This window comes from Kryptolebias marmoratus, linkage group LG23, assembly GCF_001649575.2.
Source record: "Kryptolebias marmoratus isolate JLee-2015 linkage group LG23, ASM164957v2, whole genome shotgun sequence".
NCBI classification, from domain to species: Eukaryota; Metazoa; Chordata; class Actinopteri; order Cyprinodontiformes; family Rivulidae; genus Kryptolebias; species Kryptolebias marmoratus.
In genome coordinates this window covers 15,045,878-15,070,268 of record NC_051452.1, presented here as the reverse complement: position 1 = coordinate 15,070,268, position 24,391 = coordinate 15,045,878, and the positions used below count along the sequence as shown (strand labels likewise).

Here is a 24,391-nt window from a genome sequence, read left to right as displayed (position 1 = left end):
GAATGGCGTGGAGCAAAACCTGCTGTGTCCAACAGTGAAAATGTTTTGTTTCAGAAAATATATCTATCCACCTCAAACACACTGCTTCTTTGTGTGACTTCATGGGAAAAATCAAAATAAATCAGCCAAGATATCAGGAAGAGAATCATCGACCTCCACAACTCTGGTTCATCCTTGGGTAAAATTTCCAGATGTCTGAAGGTTCATCTGTTTAAACATTTATACACAAGTATAAACACCATGGGAATGTCCTGCCATCATACCACTCAGGAAGGAGACGGTTCTGTGTTCCTGAGATGAATGTGTTTTGGTGTGAAATGTGTGAATCAACCCCAAAACTAAAGCTGAAGACCTTGTGAAGATGCTGCTGAAGCTGGTCAGAGAGTCATTATCCACAGAGAAACAAGTCCAGAACCAACATGGACTGAAAGGAAACTCAGTGAGGAAGAAGCCATTACTCCCAAAGCAACATAAAGAAGACAAATTACAGTTTGTAAATGTGCACAGGGACAAAGAGCTTCATGTTTGGAGACATGTCCTGTGGTCTGATGAAACTAAAACTGAACTGTTTGGACATAATGACCATCGTTACATTTGGAGGAAAAAGGTGGAAACTTGTTAGCCTGAGAACACCATCCCAACTGTGAAGTACAGGGGTGGCAGCATCATGTTGTGGTTCTGCTGCAGGAGGGAGTGGTGAACTTCACAGTATAGATGTGGCAGCCATCTTTAATCATGTAGGCTCCAAAAGTTTATTAGTTGAAAATGTACATCCAATGCCTTTCTGACAGTTCCATTAGTGGTCAACAGACAGGGCTGACTTCAACAGGTAATGCCAGAGTCTGAGGCAAAGATCTAACACAATTTGTAGCAGTTGGATATTGTGTTGGATAGGACTTCCTGCTACTACCACACCAAAATTTAGCCTAACATCTGTAAAATCGACTGAGTTATAGCCATTTTTGTGAATGAACTCACAAAAAGACAGACGTGTTAGTGTATTTTATGATCGTGGGTGAAGTTTCAGAATGTGATTACCAAACAAGTACAAGTGACACTTTACAACACTATCTACTAATGGAGGTAATAGGTAAACACAAGCCAGGTGTGGTCAATAAACTAGGCCCTGGTGCGTGGAAGAGAGGAGAAATTAAAGCTAACTGAAGCAAACCAGAAAATATCTAATAGAACGAAGTAGTAAAACACAAATACAGACCACCATACAAAAGGAAAATTAAGACATTTTTTAATAAATCCCATCAAAGAATCAGAAAAAAAATTTAAAAATCAGATCAACTCAAGAAACAAAACTAAAAACAACAGAAAACATAAACCACATGACACTGTAATCCACAAATATATAATTTTTTAAAAGCAAACATATTTACTACAATTTGTAAACATAATTTATTGAAACAGTATAAAATTACTTTGGCAGCACTTTCTATGTGACTTCAACAAAAAAAAAAAAATTCAACATCATCATATTTGAGTTGTTTGTCAAGTTAAGACATCTTTAAATATAAAATTTGCAAGCTGAATGAAATACATAACTTATTCCTGAACATTTATTATAAGAAAAAAAAAAAATCAGATTGTCAGATATTGTAGAGTTTGCACGGCGGGATGTACACGAGACAAACTTTCACAGGCTCACTCATTAGGTTCCTGCTCCTCAATAAAGAGCTATGGGAACTTTGTGCAGTTTTTACTACAAGAAAGATCTTGGATAATGCAATGAAATTTACGCAAAGCACCTCTTCAGGAAGTGAGACATGTGAGTGTAGACGTGCTGATTGGCTGCACCGGCTAGCCCATGATCTTTGTCAGTGTACCACTGAAAGAATAAAAAGTATTATGATGATAAAGTATTCATGAATTTCTGACAGTATCCTTCATTTAAAGGACAGTTTGGATTTTCTGAAGTGGGGTTCTGAGGAGTATTTTGTCCAGCACACCCGGTATTTTAGACTGCAGGGTTTCAGTCTGTTGAACAGAATTCCACGTCAGAAAATCCAAGTATCTGTTTAGATCATACTTTGGACTTCTCAGATTACCCACCATGGCCTCAAAGTCCACCTTTTCAAGCACCAAAGCTTCAGAGATCTCTGCAGCCTGCTGGAAATGAACGTTGTCTAAAAAATAAAACAAACAAAATAACACATAAAATGTATATTTTACAGATCTGATAATAAAATCAGTCTAAAAGTTGGCAACATGAGTCAAAAAAGAGAATTGAGGTTAAATACAGTTAATAAATCACAAAACTCACCATCAGCTGTTCCATGAACCAGAAGATAATCTACTGAATGGAAATTCTTGGCTCTGGCAGTTACTGTTGCGTTCTGCACAGTCAGAGTTGTGTTTAGGCAAAAACATACTGAACTAAAATTGAAAACCAAACATTTTAAATTGACATAAAGCTTACAGCATAGGCTTCAGGATTCTCTGATGGCTGCATCATGTAGCGCTCTGTGTAGATAGAATCTGGGATACACAGATAAATGTAAATATTATGTCCAGCTGTTAAAGCAGATTAGACATGGACATAACAGGAAATATCTATATCTCACTGGAACGGTTTGTCCAAAACATTCATGAAGGTACATACTTTCCTTGCATGAGTTGCAATCATTTTAAACTTGTTCAAAAAATATGCATTACAAATTTACTCTCAAAACAGTCCTGGAGTCGCTGCGAGCGTCTGAAACCATTCTCGAATTCTTCTCAACTTAGATTCCATGCCGCAGAAGGTGTGAGAAATGTGAGCCAACTTTAGGAGGGTTTGGCAATCTATGAAACCAAACTGTGACTAAATTGACACTAAAACAGAGAATCAATTGTGATCAAATTCAGACATAATTAAGACACTTTGTGACTCTGGCTTTGTCCATGTGGAAATGCCGTTTTTCCCAAAACAAGGACACAGTTTCTATATGGATGCAAGGTTGCAATGACAAAAACCTTTTGCATATTCCCATGTGGGCCTAAATTGTGACAAAAATAACATTTTGCAAATGTCACAATTTATTTGCAGTTAAGTGCTTATGCACATGTGTCAAAATTTACAATTCAGTGTAACTGCACGTAAAACTTTGTTTTTTGGGGAATTTTGTGTCTCTAAATAGTAACCAACAATCACAACCCAGTGAGATACAGGCGTAAAATACAGAAAATACCATAATATTCCCATTTGGACACTGGAGCCACAGCCATTCCACATTTGAACACACCACTGCCAGAACCTAGGACCATGGAGGTAACATATCCACCGTAGGACTGTGGAAGATAAAACCATTCATCACAGCAGCTCATCTCTTCCCTAAAGGACAGGTGTACTGACATCAGAGTGAAACATTAACTTCTTTTAAGAGTAATTTATTGCCCTTTGAACTATGACTTAACATCAACATGTTAGACAAACCAAGCACTTAGTAAATGATCTCAGCATAATTGTCCTTCGAAAATCTTGAGTACTTACCCATCCCCATATAGCAATCCTGTTTTTGTCAATGAAGCCCATATTGATGAATTTTCTTAAAAATGAGGTCAAAACAAATAATTATTTTCTTATACATCAGGGAAGGTTACAGTACTATATTCAACTGTACATTGAAGCATTTTAACAAGAGAAACAATTCAAATCAGGTTTTTATCAAGCTTTCCTGAATGACAGGGGTGTTTGTTTGAGATTCACTGACTTGTCTGAACCGGTCTTTGCTCATCTTACCTAGTTGCTGTTATCTGATCTTCCACCTCGAGGGTTCCCAGACGTTGGTAGATCTCATGCATTAACTTGTCACCTTGGTAACAGCTTCCTCTTCCGTCAAAGCTTGCAACGATGACTCCCTCAGTGCTGGCCAGGTAGGTGGACCAGCCCACCCTGTATCTGAGGTCTACTTTCTGACTGCAGGGACCTGCGTACCTGAAGGTTTGGTGACAAATTCACTCTCAGTATATGAGTACTTCTCTTCAATATACACATTTTTAAAAGGAATTCTTACACGTCTATCAGTAAAGGGTACTTCTTGGACTCATCAAAGCCGGGAGGTAAAACCATCTGATACCAAAGATCTGTCAAATGAAAGACATGAGTTATTAAAGAAAAAGATAAACATACATTTCAAGCAACCGCAGATGTTGGTATTTTACTGTAAATTCTATAATTTTGTTTAAATGAGTTTAAATGACACAATAAAATCTAAAACTAGTGTCTTACTGGGCAGCAACTGTTAGTCACAAATTGTAAAACTGCATTTATGAGGGAGTCTCCAAAACGTCTTGAAATGTTTGTGTAGCTAGTCAATCTTCTCAAGTATGCCACAGAGCCTTGGTCGTGTTGTTTGAAATATTCGCACAACAGATTTTTTTGCAAGCACTGGAAAGGCCAACTGCAGTGCAGCTTATGCTAATGAGGCGAGAATTTGTGCCGTCATCTTGGCAGGTGCCACATCGTGTTCTTAGTTACTGCTAGTATGGCAGCAGACTGTAATTTTCTGAGTAAAAAACCTAAACTCAGCCAAGGAGCCCAATTTCACCAATATTTGTTACATTTATCAGAACATGTGCTTCAAAGAATGTGGTGTTATTTTTCATAGGTAAGTATTATGCCACATTAGGTCATAAATCATTGAAAACATGACATTTTAAGTTTTTGTATGCCCAGTGTGCATGCCTATCTATGCAGTCAGAAATACCATTCATAGTACTAACCAACTGGTATGAAGTTGCTTGTAGAGGATTAATTCTTTATATTTTTTTTGCTTAATGCTCGGTTTAAGAGTATCGGTCATCGGCCATAAAAAAAAATTCTTAATATACAGTCAACAGTATGGGGACTGTAGTGTGTCGAGCTGGTATTTTGCCACTGATAACACTAGACCAGGCTAATCTCTACTCTAATCTCTTGTTTTCACAATATGCATGTTTTATATTTATGCAAATAAAATAAGGCTATTTCTTTACATTTTTGGACTGATGACACAATATACAGAAAACACAAGATGTTAATGATGTGTGGCTTCAACATATAAACAGAAAAGAGGGATAGATGTAGCACCTAGCAAGATGGTGGACATGAATGTTGCCCAAAGGTCATTTTATTGTATTACTATTTCAGTGATTGTGGGCATCTGGATCCCTTTTCAATTTATTTTCAGTAATTCTAGAGCACTAGAGCTGTGTTTTTATTTATTTGTTTCTCAATATGCATGAAAACTACTGCCAAATTTTGGCCCAAATTGTGCTGGGAGCTCATGCAAATATGTCATTCAGTATGATTCCAAGTGAAAATTTGCATATTCTCCTGCACGTTTGTGTGCAACTGTTGCAGCCCACTGATAAGTGATCATAGTTTTTTAGGTGAAATTATGACAACCACAGCTAATGGTATTTTATTGTCAAGTACAGCAATATTTTTAAAGTATAGAAAAAAAAGCTCTCAAAAGTTTAAATGTCACACAACAAAATTTAGGGCTTTGGGGGATAAAACTCGTTTCTTTCAGCATCTTCTCTTTAAACCTTGATCTCAAAAATGTTGGATTGATGATGTTTTGACCTGTTTGGGACAATTATTTGAATATTTTTCAAATAAAACACTTTGGATAATGTCATGGTTGGTGGGAAAGGAGGCGAACCCAGATCGCAGACTCCTTTTAAAAATAAACTAATTCATTAAAATAAAAGAAAACCAAAAACAAAATGCTGACGTGGCAGCAGTAAGGAAACTAAATACAAACAAACTAAATCCAAGAACTGAATGGACAAGGGCAGAAGACAAGCAGAACCAATCATCAGTGAGAAAAGAACAACGAACCAGTGAGTAAGTGGAGGAGATGACCGGGTTTTAAAGACAGAGGGTAATTAAGTGAAGTGGGCACAGGTGAGTGATAACGAGGAGCAAGTGGAGATGGGAGCGGCAGGAAAACAAGTGACTGACTGAGGAAAGGTAGATAATGACAGGAAACAAAGACACATGGAACAAGGACCAGACTAACAAAGATAACTGAATAAAATGAACAATAAACTCAAACTGAAACATGAAGACAATAAAAGCAATAAACTGAATACAAAAACACAAAGAAAACCCAAATCCTGACAGAAAAACTTACTATGAAAAATTAAAATAAATTAAATAATGAGGCACAAACCTCTCCAAGTTACCTTAAAATTCAATGTTAAATATCAACTTACTAACTTACCGTATGGGTCGATTTTGATGGTCCCTCGACGCATTGTAGGCATTGAGATTTGGGATATCTGGTCCCTAAATTCTGTGTTTTCCTCTAAAGATTGGATCTCTGTAAATGTAAATATGTAAAAATTATTTTTTCCTTTTTGATATTATTGCCGTATAATTTAAAGGTACTCAAAAACGAAAAAATATATATTTTGTTAGAAACATTTTTCTCACCTTGATGTGTCCTTAGTTTAAAAAAAATCTAAAAGTAAAGTTTTTGACTGGATGCCAAATAACTACAGTAGACCTCTGAGAGTCACAGCTTGCAAATTTTTCCTTAGACCCAAGCTAACAGTTGTTTGAGGAAACCCCTGCCAATAGACTTGATGCAATTTTTTATGGCTCTTTCCAACATAAAGTTTTTCAAACATTTTAATGCTAAATTATTCAGAACAATACAATTTAATAATTTTGTAACATAAATATTGTAACCTCCCAGTGAGGCTGGGTGAGCCGCAAAAGCTGCTGGGAAGCACTGGGATAAAAATGTGTGGCTCTCTCTTAGCTGTGTGTTCAAATGGGCTGGGTTTATCAGCTGGTATATTTAGTTTTGGTTTAACGTTTATTTTCTGCTTTTGTTGTTGTTGACCTTGAAGTTGGCACATGGCTCAAATGTTGTGCCTGGTGTATAAAAGAGGGAAGGCACCTTCTGATTGGTTGATAAAAAAAAAAAAAAAAATTATGAACGGGAAATAAAGGAGTGAAGTGAGCAGAAGTTGTCTGTATGGTGACTCTGCCTTTACTACTGTTATTTGTTAGCAAAATGCTACATTATTTATGTAAATACTACATGAATTACAGAACATATAAGATTGACATTAATATTTTACATTCTAGCACGACAGGAGACAAAGCAGTACAGTAGTGTATAGTATACAGGTTTACCTTAACATTATGTTTTGAAGGTTTTTTGTAACCAAATTAAAGTGGTTTGGGAGCATATTTAGGGTTAAAAAACAGTTAAAAAAAAAAAAAAGTTTAAAAAGTTTTTTTTTTCTACCACATCCAAAATTTGCATTTTTTTTCACAATTTATGGGTGCTCTAGGACCGTAATCCCCTTGAATTTTGGGGGCCTGGTGTACCACATATGTTTGTTTACCAATGGAAACAGCCAAAGTGACTGAAAACAGGTCAAATGATGAACTTATTGACCATATTTGTTTTTCTACACACACTATGGCCAACTTAATGTACGTTGTGACTCCAGGTGCTATGGCAGATTCAGCCAATTGTTTTGGTTACATTAAGTATGTACCTGTATTTCAGAATTGAATTCAATATACATGTAAAACTGCTGGAGTGAACTCTTTCACCAATTGATGTAGCCCAGGATAACACTTTTTTATGTTTGATTTCATGCTTTGCAAAGAGTACCTATAAAAATACAGTAACTTACGTGTATTGCTCCTAGTGTCCATTAGAAAATACTTGGGAATGTCAGGACCTTAAGGCAAAAAGTGCTGTGGTATTATTTATACAATGTATAACTAGTGCAGAAAGAGACAACAATATTTTAGGGAAAGTTAGAAAAGGTTTAACTAACCACTGCAGGTCAGCCGGTAGTAGGAGGCATTGTGGCTGAAGTAAGCGGAGTTATATTCACAGTCTGAATGAAAAGCGCAAGTAAGACACCTGGTTTCGCGGGTGGTCCACCTGACGCACAAAACACACACACACACACACACATTGTAAGTCAGATTCAATTTTTTATATAAAGAAGTGCCACATGAAGCAGTAAATCAAAGGCCCTTACTTGTAAATGTTCCTCCCTCCTGGTTTCTTGTTATGCTGGTTGCTTGAATAATACCTGAGGAGTGATTGATGTGCATTAGTAAGGACAAAGACTTCAGAGTAGCAAAGAAGGAAATCATTTCACAAGACATTATTGTGTTCATTTCAATGTATGTGCAATGGGGTTTTTAACACAGTTAAATGACAGAAATGTATTTTTCTATAAACCTATTTAGAGTAGCTGTTGGTTCCTACTTAATTTTCCAAAGTGAAATTGCAATGACCATTGTCTATGTAGGTAAGATACTGACCACTCAAAAGTACTGCACACAGCCTAGTTTTAAAAAAATCTAAGTAAACAAGGAACAAGAACTTTTTAAGGAAATACTTTGTATTTTGACAGTTTTGAAGACAAGAAAGGAGACATGGTGTAGGTACAGTAATTCACAAACTGAATATGTTGACTGTGAACATATACAACACATACTGCAGTGTCGGGTTCAACATACATAAAACTTACACACTATCTGAAGTGACTTTCAGGATGTCAATGACTTCCCATTCTCCAGTGGTAATGGGTATAGATACTCCCTGTATGAAGAAACCGGCAAAAAATGTGTGAGTGGTAAAGTAATATGACCCGTGAACATATTCACAAAGGACATTGTGCAAGACTCAAAATAAGTGATTTGTCTTTTGGGTTAGATATGTCTGTATCAGTAAGCCCTCAGAATATGTATTTTGAATTAGTCTCAACCACAACCTCACCAAATTTTAGCTTGATACCTGTAAAACTGACAAGGTTACAGCCATTTCTGTGTTTGCTAAGGTTTATTAGCTGTGGTGGCCATCTTGAATCAGCTAGACTTGAAAAGTTAATCAGTTGAAGATCTATGTCCCATGATTAATTTCTGAGAGTTTCATTGAAACCTGTCCAGGGGCTCATGAGAGATTTTGCTAACAGACAGACAAATAAACGCACACCGTCAATTACATGATCGCCCAGCAGGGAATAATTCTTCTTCTCACCTGAACCACGTGAAAGATGTGCTTGTACATGGCGGTGTTGCTCATGATCAGGTAGTAGCTTCTCTTGTCAGCAGCAAAAACTGGTTCTGGTGGAGAAAACTACAAAAGAGCTCTATGGGTTTTAGCCTTCAAATTTGTATAACTTAAAAAAAAAGGTAAATCAAAATGATTACACAATATACAAGCCAGAGTATTTTCTGATAATAATGGAAATCTTAACTTCTGGACAAATAGAATAAATAATAGGTGGAAATAATAAAAGAAATTAATTCAACAGGCTTTAAATCACTAGTATTACTGCACCATACAATCATTACTAGGTTCTAGGTTTTTCATGAGAATATTTATGGGTGTACTGAACATACCCGTCCAATCCAGCCAGTACTATTCACCTCCAGATCCTGTCAAGAGATAAAACATGGGTTTATAGCTGCATTTCGTCAAGTCTGATAAGAACACAGAACGCACAAAGACACGTTGCAACACAAACTGACGTTTATGTTAGCAGACAAACGGGCGCAGTTTCTAAATGACAAGCCTGTAGTTTCTCGTCCCTAGAAGCCACCACATGTTGAACGGAGCCCATGGTTGGGCTTTCTGCGTGTATACTCTGCACGAGGACAGCGGGGGCCGACAAGATCAGTGTTTAAGATATGACGTGAACGTGCAGTTCTTGGGAGTTGGCCGGACATCTGTTCCTTTCAGTATGTACTGGTCATCTTGATAAGAGCTTCTCACAGAATGTATTTAAAAGTACATCCACAGCTGGAAGAAGAATTAATCAGAGGTGGGGACGAGGGTACATGTAACACCCCCGGTAATGGAGAAAACAGGTTTGTCTTTCCCAGTAACTATAAATTGCTTAAAAGAAAGATTATTCTTTGACTACAGTGTACTTGATGCACCATCAAAACCCTTTTTTTGTGTAAGTAGGGGACTGCGGTAGCTCGTCGGTCAATAATCCTGAGGCCGCAGCTTTGAGCCAGGGCTGTGGCAGCAAGAAAAAAAGAGTGTCCCCACTTCAAAAGTCCCTTTGACTTCTCTTTTAACAAAATTACACCTGTATGCTTGAACATGAGACTTGTGGATACCCAGAGCCTACCTCTTGTTTAATGTCAAATTAACAGGTGCTAAAATAAGTCCAGGCATATGCTGCTGTTGAGAAGGCTGGTGTACCTAAAAATGATCCAGATTCTTTTATTTTTATATGTAATCTATAATGTTGTACAGTCATTTTAAAGCAGCATAGATATGAGCATATATTATCATTTACCTCAACAGGATCCCAACTAGATCCACTAAAGTTGTAAATCTGAAGGATAAGGTTTTTCTGTGTTCTGTTTAGCCACTGAACAGCCAAACGGTCATCAGTCACCCAAGTCACAGAGGCCAAGTAGTGGTCACTGAGGGTAAAAAAAAAAAACAGTCAATAAATACTTGTTTGTCTCAGATATTTTTTAGGGGAATGACACAATAGAAGCTGTTGCATTACAATGATCTAAATGGGTCCGGAACAACAGCCTCAGTGATTTTTGTGGTGTTATCTGTGTCCACGACAAAGAGTTTCACAACTGGGTTGGGAGTTCCTGCCTGTAACAAGACAAAAGCATAGAATATAAACCAAGAGAATTTCAACTACGTGTAAAAGCAGAGGTCCAATGTCCCACCTTAGGGTATGGAATGGAAACAGTCATGGGGTACTGGTCCTCGCCGTACCAGGTGTACTCTATGGTGTGCACCTCGGTGTCGTTGAACTCGGCGTAGGCCACATACTTCCCCCCAGGTGACCACCACAAACCTTGATTGGATGAAAACATCTCCTCTGGAAAGATTAAAAATAGTTTTGTGACATACAGCCCCAATTCTGAAAAAGTTGGGACGTTTTGTAAAATGTGAATAAAAAACAGAATGCTTTTCTTATAAATGCAAATCTTATAAACCCATATTTTATTCACATTGGAGCATAGTATACAAATGTTTATACTAAGACTTTTTTTTTTTTTTAAAAAAAGGTCATTTTAAATTTAATGGCAGCAGCACATCTAAAAAAGGTTTGGCAAGGGCCATGTTTACCACTGAACTTTTTCTGTTAACAACAGTGTGTAAAAGTCTAGGAGCTGAGAGCAGCTGCTGGAGTTTCTGGAGGGGAATGTTGTCCCATTCTTCTCTGATGGAGGATTCTAAGTGTAGTCCTGGATCTTTGCTGGATTTGTTTTGTTTGTTTGTTTCATGATGCGCCGAATGTTTTCAATTTGTGAGAGGTCTGGACTATAGACCATTTCAGCACCTTGACTTTTCTACTATGAAGCCCAGCTGCTGTAATGGATGCAGCCTGTGGTATAACATTGTCGCTGAAATATGCAAGGCCAGTTCTCCTCTTTGTCTCAGTCCATTTTAAATGAGACTTTGCTCCAGAGAAGACACCAGTCTCTGGATGGTGTTCACATCTGACTTATGGTGCTGCAAACTGTTTACAGACAGTGATGTGTGGAAGTGTTCCTGAGTCCATGCAGTGATGTCCAGAACAGAATCAGACCTGTTTTTAATGCAGTGGCCCCTGAGGGCCCGAAGATCACAGACATCCAATATTAACTTTCAGTCTTGTCCTTTGAGCTCAGAGATTTCTCCAGATTCTTGAAATCTTTTGATGATGTTATGAACTGTAGATGGCGGGATATTTAGTTTCCTAATTTTTCATTGAGGAACATTATTCTGAAATTGTTCCACTATTTTTAGACACAGTTTTTCTCAGACTGGTGAACGTCTGCCCATTTTTACTTCTGAGAGTTTCAGCATCTAAAATGCTCTTTTTATACTCAGTCCTCTTACTGACCTGTTGACAGTTATTCTAATTAGTTGCTCCTGCAGCTATTTTTGATTCATATCTCTTACTTTTATAGTTTTTTGTTAACCCTGTCCCAACTTTTTTGATTTTTGTTTTAAATTTTTATTTTTTGTAAAAATTATACAAAATTCTAGTTTAAACATTTGATATGTTTACTGTGTTCCATTGTGAATAAATACAGGTTTATGAGATTTAAAACCCATTGCATTCTGTTTATATTTTATTTTTTTACATTTTACCTTATGTACCAATTTTTTTGAGAATTGGATTTGTACATAACGTAACGTAACGTAACATAACGTAACATTTATGATGCGTTCCCATACTATTTGTGTTTGCATTGGGTGCAAGTGTGAGGAAATTATAGTGACATGTGATATAAGCATGGTATATTCTACATCGGAATAGTATAACTGTCTTGTTTTTGCTCACCAAATTCCACATTTCTGTAAAATTGGCTGAGTTATAGCCATTTTTATGTTTCCAAAGGCTGGTTGGTGGTGGTGGTGGTGGTCATCTTCAATAAGGCTGACTCCAAAGTTAAACAGTTGTAGAGGTACACCCTACAGTTTGGACAACACTGAAAACTAAATACCTATGCTGTTAAACTACTAATTCTTTAAATTAAACTTTCAGTATACCGTAAGAGTGAAATATTTGCTGCAGCATATTTTTATGAAAACAAAAAATGTTTAATCAGGTACGCATGTTATCAAAGATAATTTTAGATAATAACAACAATGTGGGTAATTATTACACTATTCCGCTTTTCAGTTGGGTATAACACTTTTCTTTTCTATCTGTTGGTTGAAATTTGAATGCATTCTGTACAGGATTGTATCATCCAATCCACATCTGGAACATCTGGAAGTGATCACACCTTAACGCCAAGAAAAAATGCTTGACAACATTCGTAAGGAACAACAACAAAAAGAAAAATCAGCTCAAGATCCCAAAGCAGTCTCCCTTTGAAAGCAAGCCTGGAAAATCTGCAGTCATAACTAAATTTTATAATCATAATCTAAATTTTGGTTTATGGGCAAATGCTGCATAGCATGATCTACTTACCCTCGTAGACCCAATCTGGGATCCCATTTAGAATTTTATTTGTCTCTCCATTGGACGTAACTTGCTGCGGGGGCGACTCTGGACTTGTTTTTATATACACATTATTCTTCCAAACATAGGCCTGGATTTACAAAATAACAAAAAGCATAAAAATATTAAAAGAACATGCAGCTTTGCTCAGATCCTACAAAGTAAGTAGGGTTTGGTAATCTACCTAAAGACACTAATTTATCTGCTGCAGGCTTACCATTTTATTCCCTTCAGGGGCCCAGGCAAAGTACTGGACTTCATCAGGAATGCCAGCAGGGACAAATTTGCTGAAAGATATTTGTGCATCTGGAGTGAATCCTCCTTTGAGGTTCAAAATAAAAAGTCCACTACAACTGCAGTATGTTTGAAAATCTTTGAAAAAGGTCTGCTTACTTTGAAGACAAGTTATACAGTGAGTATGAAGCTACAAATGAATGTCTCCACAGCTTAATAGGACAAAAACAAAAGCAGGTCAGGAGATTGTAAATTTGTACCAGATTGGCCACAAAATGTGTGAGAAAACCCATGTACCTTAGTGTAGTTGCTCATGAATGCAGCGTACTTGTGGTCAGCAGACAGCTGGTAATCATAAGCATTTTTTTCCAGCTGTGTTGTAAACAGAACAAGAGAGAGAGAGAGTGTGTTTTGCACTGCATTTGTTTGGACAGATTTGCAGAATTTATGCTGATATTGCTAAAAGGTGGCTTACAAACTCATCGTGTCTCAGGAATTCGGAGACCTCATTTTTGGCCACGTCGTGGAGGAAGACGGCACCCCCTGAACTGCGCAGATACTCATAATCTGTGGGAGAAGGGCGAAAGAAATCCATGTGCTGAAGAACAGAACATTTAGTTTGGAACGCAGGCGTTGCAAGTAAAAACTGCTTGATAAGGTTTCACAACAAGGAAAACTGTGTTAGAGAATAAGCAATGCATGACTCATGATGATTTAATGTTGAATACATCATTATTTCCCTGGTATTTGCCAGTAATAAATGATTATTTTACCAAGAGACCACAGCTTTCTGAACAACCTTTCTGTACTTTGAAAAAAACAAAAAACAAACCCTGATTATGTGATAAAGCACTCTTGGGTCAAGCACTGGGACTTCCTCTATGTAATTACTAAAGGAATATGCTGGTAACAGGATAACAACAGGGGTGGGGTGTATGTGTGTGTGCGCGTGGGGGTGGGGGGTCTATTTTGCAGTAATGAAGGATGGTGGTTAGTAGACAGATCAAGATCTGAGAAGTCCACATCATAGCTGATTTTATAACTCATTAAGGTGTGATGGTGAAATGGTTAATGTATTTGTAATGAACAGTCACGGTGTAGACGTCTGGGAAGAGTACAGGGAACCAGACGAAGAAGACGCTGGTCACAAGCAACCACCACTTCCATCTAGAGACGGGCACACATTTTATTTCACTGCATTTTTCTACCTGCCAAGGGAGAAAAGGAGTGGCAGGAGATACTATCTGAAGCACTCCACATCAAAGCAAAGCAAGAATGGCACCCAGGCGCTCCATAACCTGCCCGCTTGTTTCAAATCAGAGAAGTTTGTGTATGGCAAGTCTAGCAGGTCATAAATTGTGGGCTTTGAAACGTCTATGGCAAGCCATTTGTGTATTTATTTAATATCACTATAATCAAAGGTAATTTTTCAACACTGGCACTCACATAGATGAGAGGCAAGGAGTAAATTTTTTACCAACTTTTTTGTTTGACACATGCCCTATAGTTCTAGTTGGATGAAAAAGACAGCACATTATATTGTTTTTATTTTTAAATTTCATAGCAAAGTTAACAGTTGACAAATCCTACTTTACATAACCTGCTAACTTAAAGCCTTCCCACTAGCAAGGGTAGTTTGGTTTTTTGTTTCAGCTTTTTGAAAGGTTATTTTTAACTTAAAATAATAATAAATCATTTTAAAAGAAACTAGCGTTTGACATTTGTTATCTTTTACTGTTGTACCAACTCTGTACCGTACTGTGAAACCTAAAACCAAGGAACGAACTGAACCATGACTTAGGCCTTGTTCACACAAAAACCCAGTGTTTCCAAAATAATCTTTTTACTTGTTGCTTTTTTAGATATCTTCATAAACACAACAACAGTTTTTCTTCTATGTGGAAACACCGAAAATAAAAACTCTGTGCTAGCTACGCCCCGCCTGTATGTGGTGCTGTAACGCTGCAAACAAAAAACAAAAAAACATCCAAAAACAGGAAACAAGGTGTGGAACATGTGCATAAAGTTTCACAACAAGACATAAAGGTAGCATTTCAAGGTGTTTTTTTAACAATGTGGAAAAAAAAACTGGAAAATAGCTATTTGAACACAAAGCTGAAATAATAGAAAAAAATAAACTTTTGTGTATTCCTGTGTAAACAGCTCATTAAGAGTACTGTTCCATTGATAAAATAAGTATTTTTGATTATAGTTTGGCTGTTAATTGTTAATTTTGGTAATTTTGAATATAAATTTACTAGATCAGAATGTCTCAAATGTAAATTGTATGTTTCTTCAAGCAAATAATAAAAAAGTGTACAAAGTGCTGATAGAAAAGATGGCCCCCACTGACAGTCAACTCTTTGACTGTGATAATACATTAGTAATATCTACTATAACACAATCATGGCATACAGTACAGTAAATATTGGACAGTAACTGTATGGAAACTTCAGTGAGGGAGTTGGTCTGGTGAATGAGTAACAAGGAGAAGTAGAACATGGTAATAAAGTTTTCCAGAGCCACACTGACAGATTTACACACTTGGGCTGTTATCAGTGCAATCATGTTCCACATCCCCATTTTTAATTGGAATGTTTCCCACCTGAAATCCATCTTATGCTGTGGGACTTTGGTTTCAGAGAGCTGTTGAAGACATCCTCCAGGGTGAAAGTTCTCCTGCTGGTCTCCTTCTTCTCTGAAACACAGATTTAACCGTGGGTCACAGTATGATACAGTATCATACACAATAAAAACCATCATCGTAAACAGAATTAGTACCACAAAGGCTTTAACTGTAGGAAAGGAAATTACATGGGTGTGTAATGATGGAAACTGTCCTATCAGTGAACATATTTTATGAGTGTATGTTGAAAGAGACATCGCTCATCTTGTGACCTAATCATGCCTCACATAAATTAAAAGTCTAGCATTCCTTGAAGGAATGCAGATTTTTAAACTAAGATCATCTTTTGTTGAAAAATTAAGTTGGTCAAATCTTGAAAAAATATTATGCATGATCTTCTACAATATTGTGCGATCTACTAGCGCTCAGAGCATGTGTTTGGGATGACTCTCAGCTACTACCAAGTCAGATTTTAACTTAATATTTTTATGACTGACTGAGTTTTAACAATTTTTGTGTTTGATAAAGTCAGTAGGCTGTCACGGCCATACTTATTTCGGTTGACTCCAAAAGTTAATCAGTTGAAGATGTACATCTAGCCATAACCTTTAGTGAGTTTCCTTAAAATCCATCCAGTGATTCATGAGATATGTTGCTAACAGACAAACAGGGCTGAGTCCAATGAGTAGCTCTTGGTGTATGTTAGAGATGACTCTCAGCTACTACCACACCAAATTTTTGCTCACTATCTACAAAACTGACTCAGTCATAACCATTTTTGTTTTGATAAGATTGATTAGCTGTGGCAGCCATCTTCAATCAAGTACACTCAAAAAGTTTATCAGTTGTAGATGTACACCCGGTCATTAAATTCAGAGTTTCATTAAAATTCACCAAGTGGTTCATGAGATATTTAGCTAACAGATAAACAGGGTTGACTCCAACAGTTAATGCCAACGTTTTAAGCAACGATGTTGTGCAATGTAGCTCTTGGAATATGTGTTGGGGATGACTCTCAGCTACTAACACCATGAGATATTTTGCTAACAGGCCGACAAACGAACACACGCACGCGTGAGACAGGCAGAAACACGGTCACCCGCCTTTCGCGTTATTCTTTTGAAGTGGTGCAATTGAACAGATCCTGCGTCATGACGTTTCCGTCCCCGGCGCGCGTGGCACCGCAGATGTTTGACAGCAGAAAGACTCACCCTTCAGGAGCACAACCGAGGGCACCACGATCAGAACGACGACCACTGCCAGGCTGAAGACCCCCAGGAGGATCTTGGCGATGGAAACCTGTCCGGGAGCGAACGGGGGAACGTTAGAAAGGAGGAAATCCCTGCAGAACACCGAAATGTGAGTATTAGAACCCACCACCGACCATTGTTTGGGAGGAAAGGTGATCAATACCCGTCCTAATCACCGCTTCATCGATCTGCGCGCGCGGAGAACATCACAGATATGCCAAACACATGTTGAGCAGTTAAATATTATCCCGGACGAAGTTTCAAAGGTGGGACAGTAAATGAGCTGCGGAGTAAAGTTCTTCAGGGGAAGTGTCTTCCCCCCAAACTGTCCACTGTTCAGCCTTCAAAACACAGTCGACCAATCAGTCTCTCTTAGGGAAAAATAACATTTGACCATAGCTGTCATTTGCGCCATAAACACTCAGTTCCCCCGTTGTGAAAAGCTGCAGTTTTTCAGCAACACAAAATTTAAAGCATTCCCAATCATGTCGGACGGAGAGCTGCAATTTTTGAAGGATTAACTCCCAGATATGTGCCGTCATGTTGTGCCAACAGGTGTTGTGCCCCAAAAGGCACAATTTACTCTACGGAAGCCAAGAAAGGACATGAGTAGAATTCCATTTTTAATGACGTTACTTTGAGATTATTCATTTATTTTGAGAAAAAAGGTTGCTTTAAGCTCATCTTAAAAGTATAGTCTGCTAATTTTTGAAGTGATAATCTCTCTAATAGTTATCAATAGTTAGTACCTTATCAAGTATTAGTCATAGAGCATGGAGTGCGGAGAAAGAGACAAAAGTCTTCATCCAGGCAAGGCTATTGGCTAGCCTCATTACCTCTGACAAGAAGGTTATGTGTTTGGTAGTGTTGGTTTGTTTGTCTGTCCGTGAGTAAGATTACCTAAAACATAATAAACAGATTCTGATGATTTTTTTATTTTTATTTTTTTTTAGGAAACATTGGGGTGGTCACAACAAACAATTACATTTTGATAGTGATCTGGATCAAGATCCAGATCGGACTATTTTTTTAATGACACTGCAGCCGTTACGGAGGTTTGCGCTTAACAAGTGCTTCTAGTTTCAGATAATATCTTGTTATTTTGAAAACAAAACAAAACAAAAAAACAAAAAACATTTTTTTTCTCAAGATAATTTAAAACCTGCTTTGTTATCTCAAGATAATGAAATATTTGATTTTGTGAACCCGAGAAAATCCCATCAAAATAATAACTACAGGTATGTCTGTTAGTGGCTTTCAGATGAACACTAATAAATTAACACAAAAGAGGTAAACAAACTCATGTTTTTCTAGTTTTAAACTTAGATCATTTTATGTTGGGAAATGACAGACCTATAGCTGATTTTGTCAAACTTTCAAAAAGACTCACTTGCAATCTTGTCATGCTCAGAGTATGTGTCATGAGTGACTCTTCATGACATCAAATGTTAGCTCAGTATGTGTAAGATTGACTGAATTATAGTCATTTTTGTGTTTGACAAAGTCGATCAGCTGTGACAGCCATATTGAAATGGATTGACTCCAAAAGTTATTCAGTCGTAGATGTACATCCAGTGCTTACTTACTGGGAGTTTCAATCAAATCTGTCCAGTAGTTCATAAAATATTTTGCCAATAGTCAAACAGGGTCGAGTCTATAAGATAATGCTAAAGTTTTAGGCTAATAGCTCACAAGATGGGTAGTGCTCATAGTTCGTGCTGGGGTTCAGTCTCAGCTACAATCTGAAAACTGGAGAATTTGCATTTTTTTGTAAGAATGCACTGTGAATGCAGAGTGCTAAATGAAGAACCTAAAACTGGGTTAATAAAGCTAAAAGCATTCTAGCTCCAAGCCGAAAGTATTAAAAAGCTTGCTTAATGCTAAAAGTAGCAGAATGGTAGCTAAAAGTATTAAAAGGCTAGCTAAAAGCTAAATGTATCAAAGAGTTAGCTATAAGTAATAAAAGACTAGCTTAAAGCTAAAGTAGCAAAAGGCTAGCCAAATGCTAAAAATCGCAAAAATAATGTTAAACTTTTTTATAGGGCAGTAATGAACCCCTGAAACAGAACTCAATACATCATTTGGCCCCACAAGAATCAGGAAAGGCTCAAAAATGAGTCTTAGGTGTTTACCTTGCCTCTGTCTATTTATCTGTTTGCTGCACAACAAGAAAGTGACTGATTAAACTGATTCAGTGTGCATTATTTAGACAGTAGGTAATAAGTCACTACATGACTGATTAAGTAAAATGCCTTGTTAGCACTTTAATAAATGCAGGCATTCAGGGTCTTGTCAATAAGGTAAGGAGAATCGAGAATCTTTGTTACCAGATATCCTCCTTTATCGTTACAGATGACTTTACATAACCTACAGGATGTAGAGCTGGCAACAACAGCAAAAGCGGGAGCCAACTAGATAAATGAGCTTTTTCTTTGTAAAAAATACAGTGTTACTGCTGAGTGCTGAACGACTTGGCTGAAATGTGCTGAAAAAGGTGAAGGTGAGTTTAACAATAGTTGAACTTTGAATGTTAGTTGAAATATTCAAAAGGAAGAAGAAAATACATAAAGATGAACAGAAAAATCAAAAACGTAAAAAGCATAAGGAGACATGAAAAGACGAAGATAGCATAAGGTAACATGAAAAAGAACAAAGACAAAGAGCTAGAAAGACAAAAAGAGCACATAAAAAGACAAGAATAAGAAGACTGAATGGACAAAAAAGATGCAAAAGAAGACTAAATATGCAACAGGAAACAAAACAACAAAAAAGATGGATAAGGAGACATATAAAGATACAAAAAAAGACAAAAAGGATGCCTAAAAGGGCAATAGGGATACATAAGGACAAATAAAAAGACAAAGGAAGCTTAAGGAGACATAAAAAGACAAATAAGACACATAAAAAGACAAGAACAGCACAAAAGAAGGCCAGAAAGGACAAAACAGGGTGCATAAGGAGACATACAAAAGACAAAAAGGACACATAAAAACACAAAAACAAAACATTAATACAAAAAACATGCATAGGGGGACAAAACGATACCTAAGGAGACATCAAAAAGACAAGAAAAACATAAAAAGGCAAAAAGGACACATAAGGAGACGAAAGGAAGCACAAGAAGACTCAAACAAAACAAGTTTGGTGAAGCAGATTTCAAATAGAACAAAGTTTTTGAAGGATTTAAAGAGATCACAGTGGAATTACCTGTAAATTAAGTTTAATATTTCAAAATGTATAAAAGACACAAAAATCAAAGGTCAAAGCTGAAACATCCTGAATGACCTGAATGTTCTGATACCCGAATGGCTGAAACGGCTGAAAGTACGTTGAAGTAGTTTCTACAGAACAATTAATAAACAGAAAAACAACAGTGTGAATGACGAGTCAGCATTGACGCTTCAAAAAATATTACTCTAATTTAGTGAAAGCAATATATTTTCTACAAAATATTTATGACAACGTTACTTAAAAGCAAGTGCATTTAGGTCCTTGTTTCCACAGACTGTGGAAGTTACCCTTTTGGACGTGGGGTAAGAGCTGCCTGTTCACAGTAAATGCTAAGAGCGTGTTAAAAGCTTAACAAACACAAAGCTGTGCCTTTATGAGGAGTCGACATCATATTCTGCTCTTGTTCCCCTCACTCCGGACATCCTCAGCAAACAAACACGCAGTGGATGTCTCCTCTAATGAGGCGCGGCTTGTTTGAGGAGCGCTGCTTTACAGATGCCTCCATTTGCGAGACACTTAGCCCGACGGGGATCGTTTATAGTTGTCACTTTCAATGGATTTGGTCTTATTGGTCAATTAAAGCGCTGATGTCAGAGATGAAGCAAAAACAAGAGGAGGATCTCAGATGAAGGGAACAGAAATTCATATAATACCTCAATAATAAGGGTATGTTCTCATTAATCATTTTTCTTTCAACTCCATTCAAAATGGTGGCCGCAGCAAAGGGACGTTAGACTAGACCTTTCAAGAGGATTTCTTGGTTTTAGCTCACATAATACTTTAAGCCTCACAACTCTGGTAATCTACTTTTGTTGTTGCACCAGATATTTTTCTTTAGGCTTTGCTTGTTGCCACCCCACAGAAGGAACACATTTCAGTTGCTCTTATCCAGGATTTTCTTCTTTCGGTCATGATCCCTATCTCCTGAACACAGGTGAGGGTTGGAACACAGATAGGCCGGGAAACCAAAAGCTTCACCTTCCAGCTCAGTTTTCTTTTTAGCATCAGCTGGAAACAAATAACGTTCTTGCTGCAACATCATTGGGTTTTATTTGGTGACATTAGGTAACATATGCTAATAAACAATAAGGCTGACTGTAAAAGTTTTTGCCAAAATTTTTAGCAAACATTTCACACAACGTTGTGCTCAGGGTATGTGTTGGGGATGACTCTTGGCTATAACCTCACCAGATTTTAGCCTAATATCTTTAAAACCAACAGAACTTTTGTTTTTTGTTTGAAATCCATCCAGTCCAGACACAGATGACTTAAGTAGATATTTGGCAAAGTTTAAACAAATATTTTCTGTGATTTGTTAATGCTTGAAGTATATGTTGGGAATGACTCTCGCCTAAAACCACACCAAATTTAAGCTGAATGTCTCTGAAATTGACTGACTTATAACCATTTATGTGTTTGCTAAAGTGGATTAGCTGTGGCGGCCGTCTTGAATTAGGTTTACTCTAAAAGATAATCAGTTGTAGATGTCCATCCAATGACTATTTTCTGATGGTTTCATTAAAATATGTCCAGTGTTTATGACATTTTCAGCTAAAAGGCAGACATTCAATCACACACATACAGACTCTGGCAAATACATTATTGCCCGCCTTTCAGAAGCTGGTGATAAATATATGCAAAACATGGATTGTCATGTTGTGTGTCTCTGTGTGTTTTTGTGATGGACCTGTCCAGGGTCTAGTCCACTCCTCTCACCATGACCCTGAACAGGATTCAGTGAGAATGGAAAATGGATTTTTTTGTTTTCCTTTTTCTTTAGTATTGATGTTCTCGATGTGTAGTTGCAGATATTTTATGTGAGCACAGTTTAGATCATGTTTTTATTGTTGAATAAAAACAGGAAGCCATTATAGTATTTACCGAACAAAAACACAAACTAAATTGCAGACATTAGTGGAGCTAAGGTGCAGGAATGTGTCAGAGCTGCGCTGCATGTCACGGTTTACATTCTGCAAAAAATGCTGGGCAATTATGTGAGAAAACCTTCGGCTTATACCAGCTCCTGTAGTTGACTTTGTGGTGTTTATTCTCAGGGATAAACACAAGCTGGGCTTCGACTCTAACAGATGCAGTGTAAGGGTCACTACTGTAATGGCATTCTTGGCTCTTGATGCTTCTTAGTGTTTGGAAGTAATTGCAAGAAAACACTGTAGTTCAAAAGGAATCTTTGAAGCTAGTATTAAAGGGATAGCCCAGTCAACTTTGAAGTGATGCTATGTCTAAAACTTATCAATAGTTAGTACCTTATCAACCATGATATCAGTCAGAGAGTGGTGAAAAGAACAGAAATGTCTTTGTTCAGGCTAGGTTAATGGCTGAGGGTCACAGGTTAAAGTTATTTCCTGCTGCCAAAATGCAAAAGCGGGCGATTATGTTTTGTGTGTTTGTCTGCTTGTGAGTATGTATGTGTTTGTTAGCAAAATATCTCTTGAACCACTGGACCCATTTTAATGCACCTCAGAAAGTAATCCTTGGATGTAAATATTCGACTAATTAACTTTTATAGTCAACATAATTCTAGATGGCAGCCAAAGCCAGTTAATTTTAAAATGCAAAAAATGATTATAACTCTGTCAGTTTTACACATATTGACCTAAAGGTTGGTGTGGTAGAAGCTGAGACTGAGCTCCAACACATATACTGAGCACTAACAGATCGTGCAAGATTTTTTTTTTTAATGTTGGCATCAAGTATATGGAGTGAACTCTGTGTTTGTTACCAAAATATTTCATGAACCACTGCATAGATTTTAATAAAACTTTCAGGCAAAATCATTTGATGTACGTCTACGATTGATTAACTTTAGGAGTCAACCAAATATAAGTTTGCTGCCACATACACATGAGCCAATATTAGCTAAAGCTCAGCCAGTTGTACAGATATTGAGCGCAAATCTGTTGCATTAGTCGCTGAGTGTCGTTCACAACACACGCTGTGAACGTGACTTTCTGCGATATCGCGTTAGATTGCGCATAATGTTACTTTAAAGGTTTGACAAGAACGGCTCCAGCTTTGTCACCACTCACATGGATGTGTTTAATAACGTAATTTTACACTAGCAGCTGTTGTCAAACTGAACAAAAAGTACTTTTTAATCTATTTGCTTTGAAATTGTCAAATTTCATAATGTACTTTCTATCTTTGAAAACGACATCTTGACACTTGTAGTTTGTTTAGATGATGCAGCCATTACTGCTGTCCTCTCTCTGTACTGCAGCCTTACTGACCCGTCCATCTGACCTGTTGCAGGTCAAATGAACGGGTCAGTCATCTGCTTAGAGGTGTGCATGTTTAGCCACCCAACCCTTCTACGTTGTCATGGTTTACCAAAAATTATGTTTGACGTCATGTAGGCAGACTTCTACTAGCTCAATATGGCACTCAAGGTATAGAAGTAACTCTGATATATATGCATTACATATTTTTAGCATTATATTCAGACAAGTCAGTTTGTCTGAACGCACATTTAAACTTACTATCATGTGACCTTAGAAAAGTGTAGTTTCATCTCATTAAAAGAGGTTTTACCTTCATAGCTGCCATCGTGCGTTCTTTTGAAATCAGACTGCGTTGTAGCTTATCCGATCTAAATGCTGCAGTTTTCTTGTCTGACCCTGAATCTGTCCTTGTAGTGAGAAAATGGGACCAGGTGTCGGGTTCAGTTAGAACCACAAGGAAACAGAGCTCAACAGAAAAGGAAGTTACATCTTGAACACACAGGAAGCTGTAGTGTAACCTTGATCAGTCATTTCTCAACAATATGGTGCTTCTCATTTAAAATCAGTCTACGAAGGGTAAAATATACTGCTGGTGTGGCTGTATAACTATAAAATTCATGTCCAGCTTTTCCTAATAAAAAAAACATAATTAAAACATTAAGTATGTGTGCTGGTGTTTTAACTGGAAATGTCATTTTTTACTTAGTTTCCTTTGGAATCTGCAGTAGTATTTATTCTTACAACACTCAGCCATAACATTCTGATCTCTGAGAGCTGAAGTGAAAAACACTAGACAGAACTTTCCAAAAGTAGCTCATGAAATAATAATATACAACCAGGGCTCATTGGTGCATATAAGAGGGCTTGTT

General features: G+C 37.3%; 1 protein-coding gene across 2 annotated transcripts; it reads right to left on the bottom strand.

Annotated features, from left to right (window-relative positions):
* Positions 1–1,502: 1,502 nt before the first annotated feature.
* LOC108242140 (dipeptidyl peptidase 4) lies at positions 1,503–23,986 on the bottom strand. 2 transcript variants are annotated; one of them, XM_017426789.3, is made up of 26 exons: positions 23,833–23,986; positions 17,014–17,101; positions 15,782–15,874; positions 13,652–13,743; positions 13,474–13,548; positions 13,336–13,388; positions 13,160–13,229; positions 12,913–13,033; positions 10,667–10,821; positions 10,492–10,589; positions 10,273–10,402; positions 9,365–9,400; positions 9,000–9,098; positions 8,491–8,561; positions 7,993–8,046; positions 7,783–7,892; positions 7,636–7,683; positions 6,201–6,299; positions 4,005–4,074; positions 3,731–3,925; positions 3,482–3,536; positions 3,180–3,279; positions 2,429–2,487; positions 2,273–2,345; positions 2,062–2,135; positions 1,503–1,837 (listed from the first exon to the last, which is right to left on the bottom strand). In XM_017426789.3, exons 1-26 carry the CDS (start codon positions 23,845–23,847, stop codon positions 1,745–1,747), a joined length of 2,226 nt encoding a protein of 741 aa, XP_017282278.1. In that variant the 5' UTR covers positions 23,848–23,986; the 3' UTR covers positions 1,503–1,744. The 2 variants fall into 2 exon arrangements, with proteins under 2 accessions (XP_017282278.1, XP_017282279.1); XM_017426790.3 differs by lacking the exon at positions 23,833–23,986 and adding an exon at positions 17,187–17,523 and having other exon boundaries at positions 1,745–1,837.
* Positions 23,987–24,391: the final 405 nt, after the last annotated feature.

Bases quoted from the DNA above. Each gene is read 5' to 3' on its own strand.
- LOC108242140 (XM_017426789.3), bottom strand. The intron at 13,744-15,781 runs GTGGGAAACATT...CTTCTCCCACAG, and splicing joins CAGCATAAGATGGATTTCAG to ATTATGAGTATCTGCGCAGT. The intron at 8,562-8,999 runs GTGAGAAGAAGA...TTCTTCATACAG, and splicing joins ACATCTTTCACGTGGTTCAG to GGAGTATCTATACCCATTAC.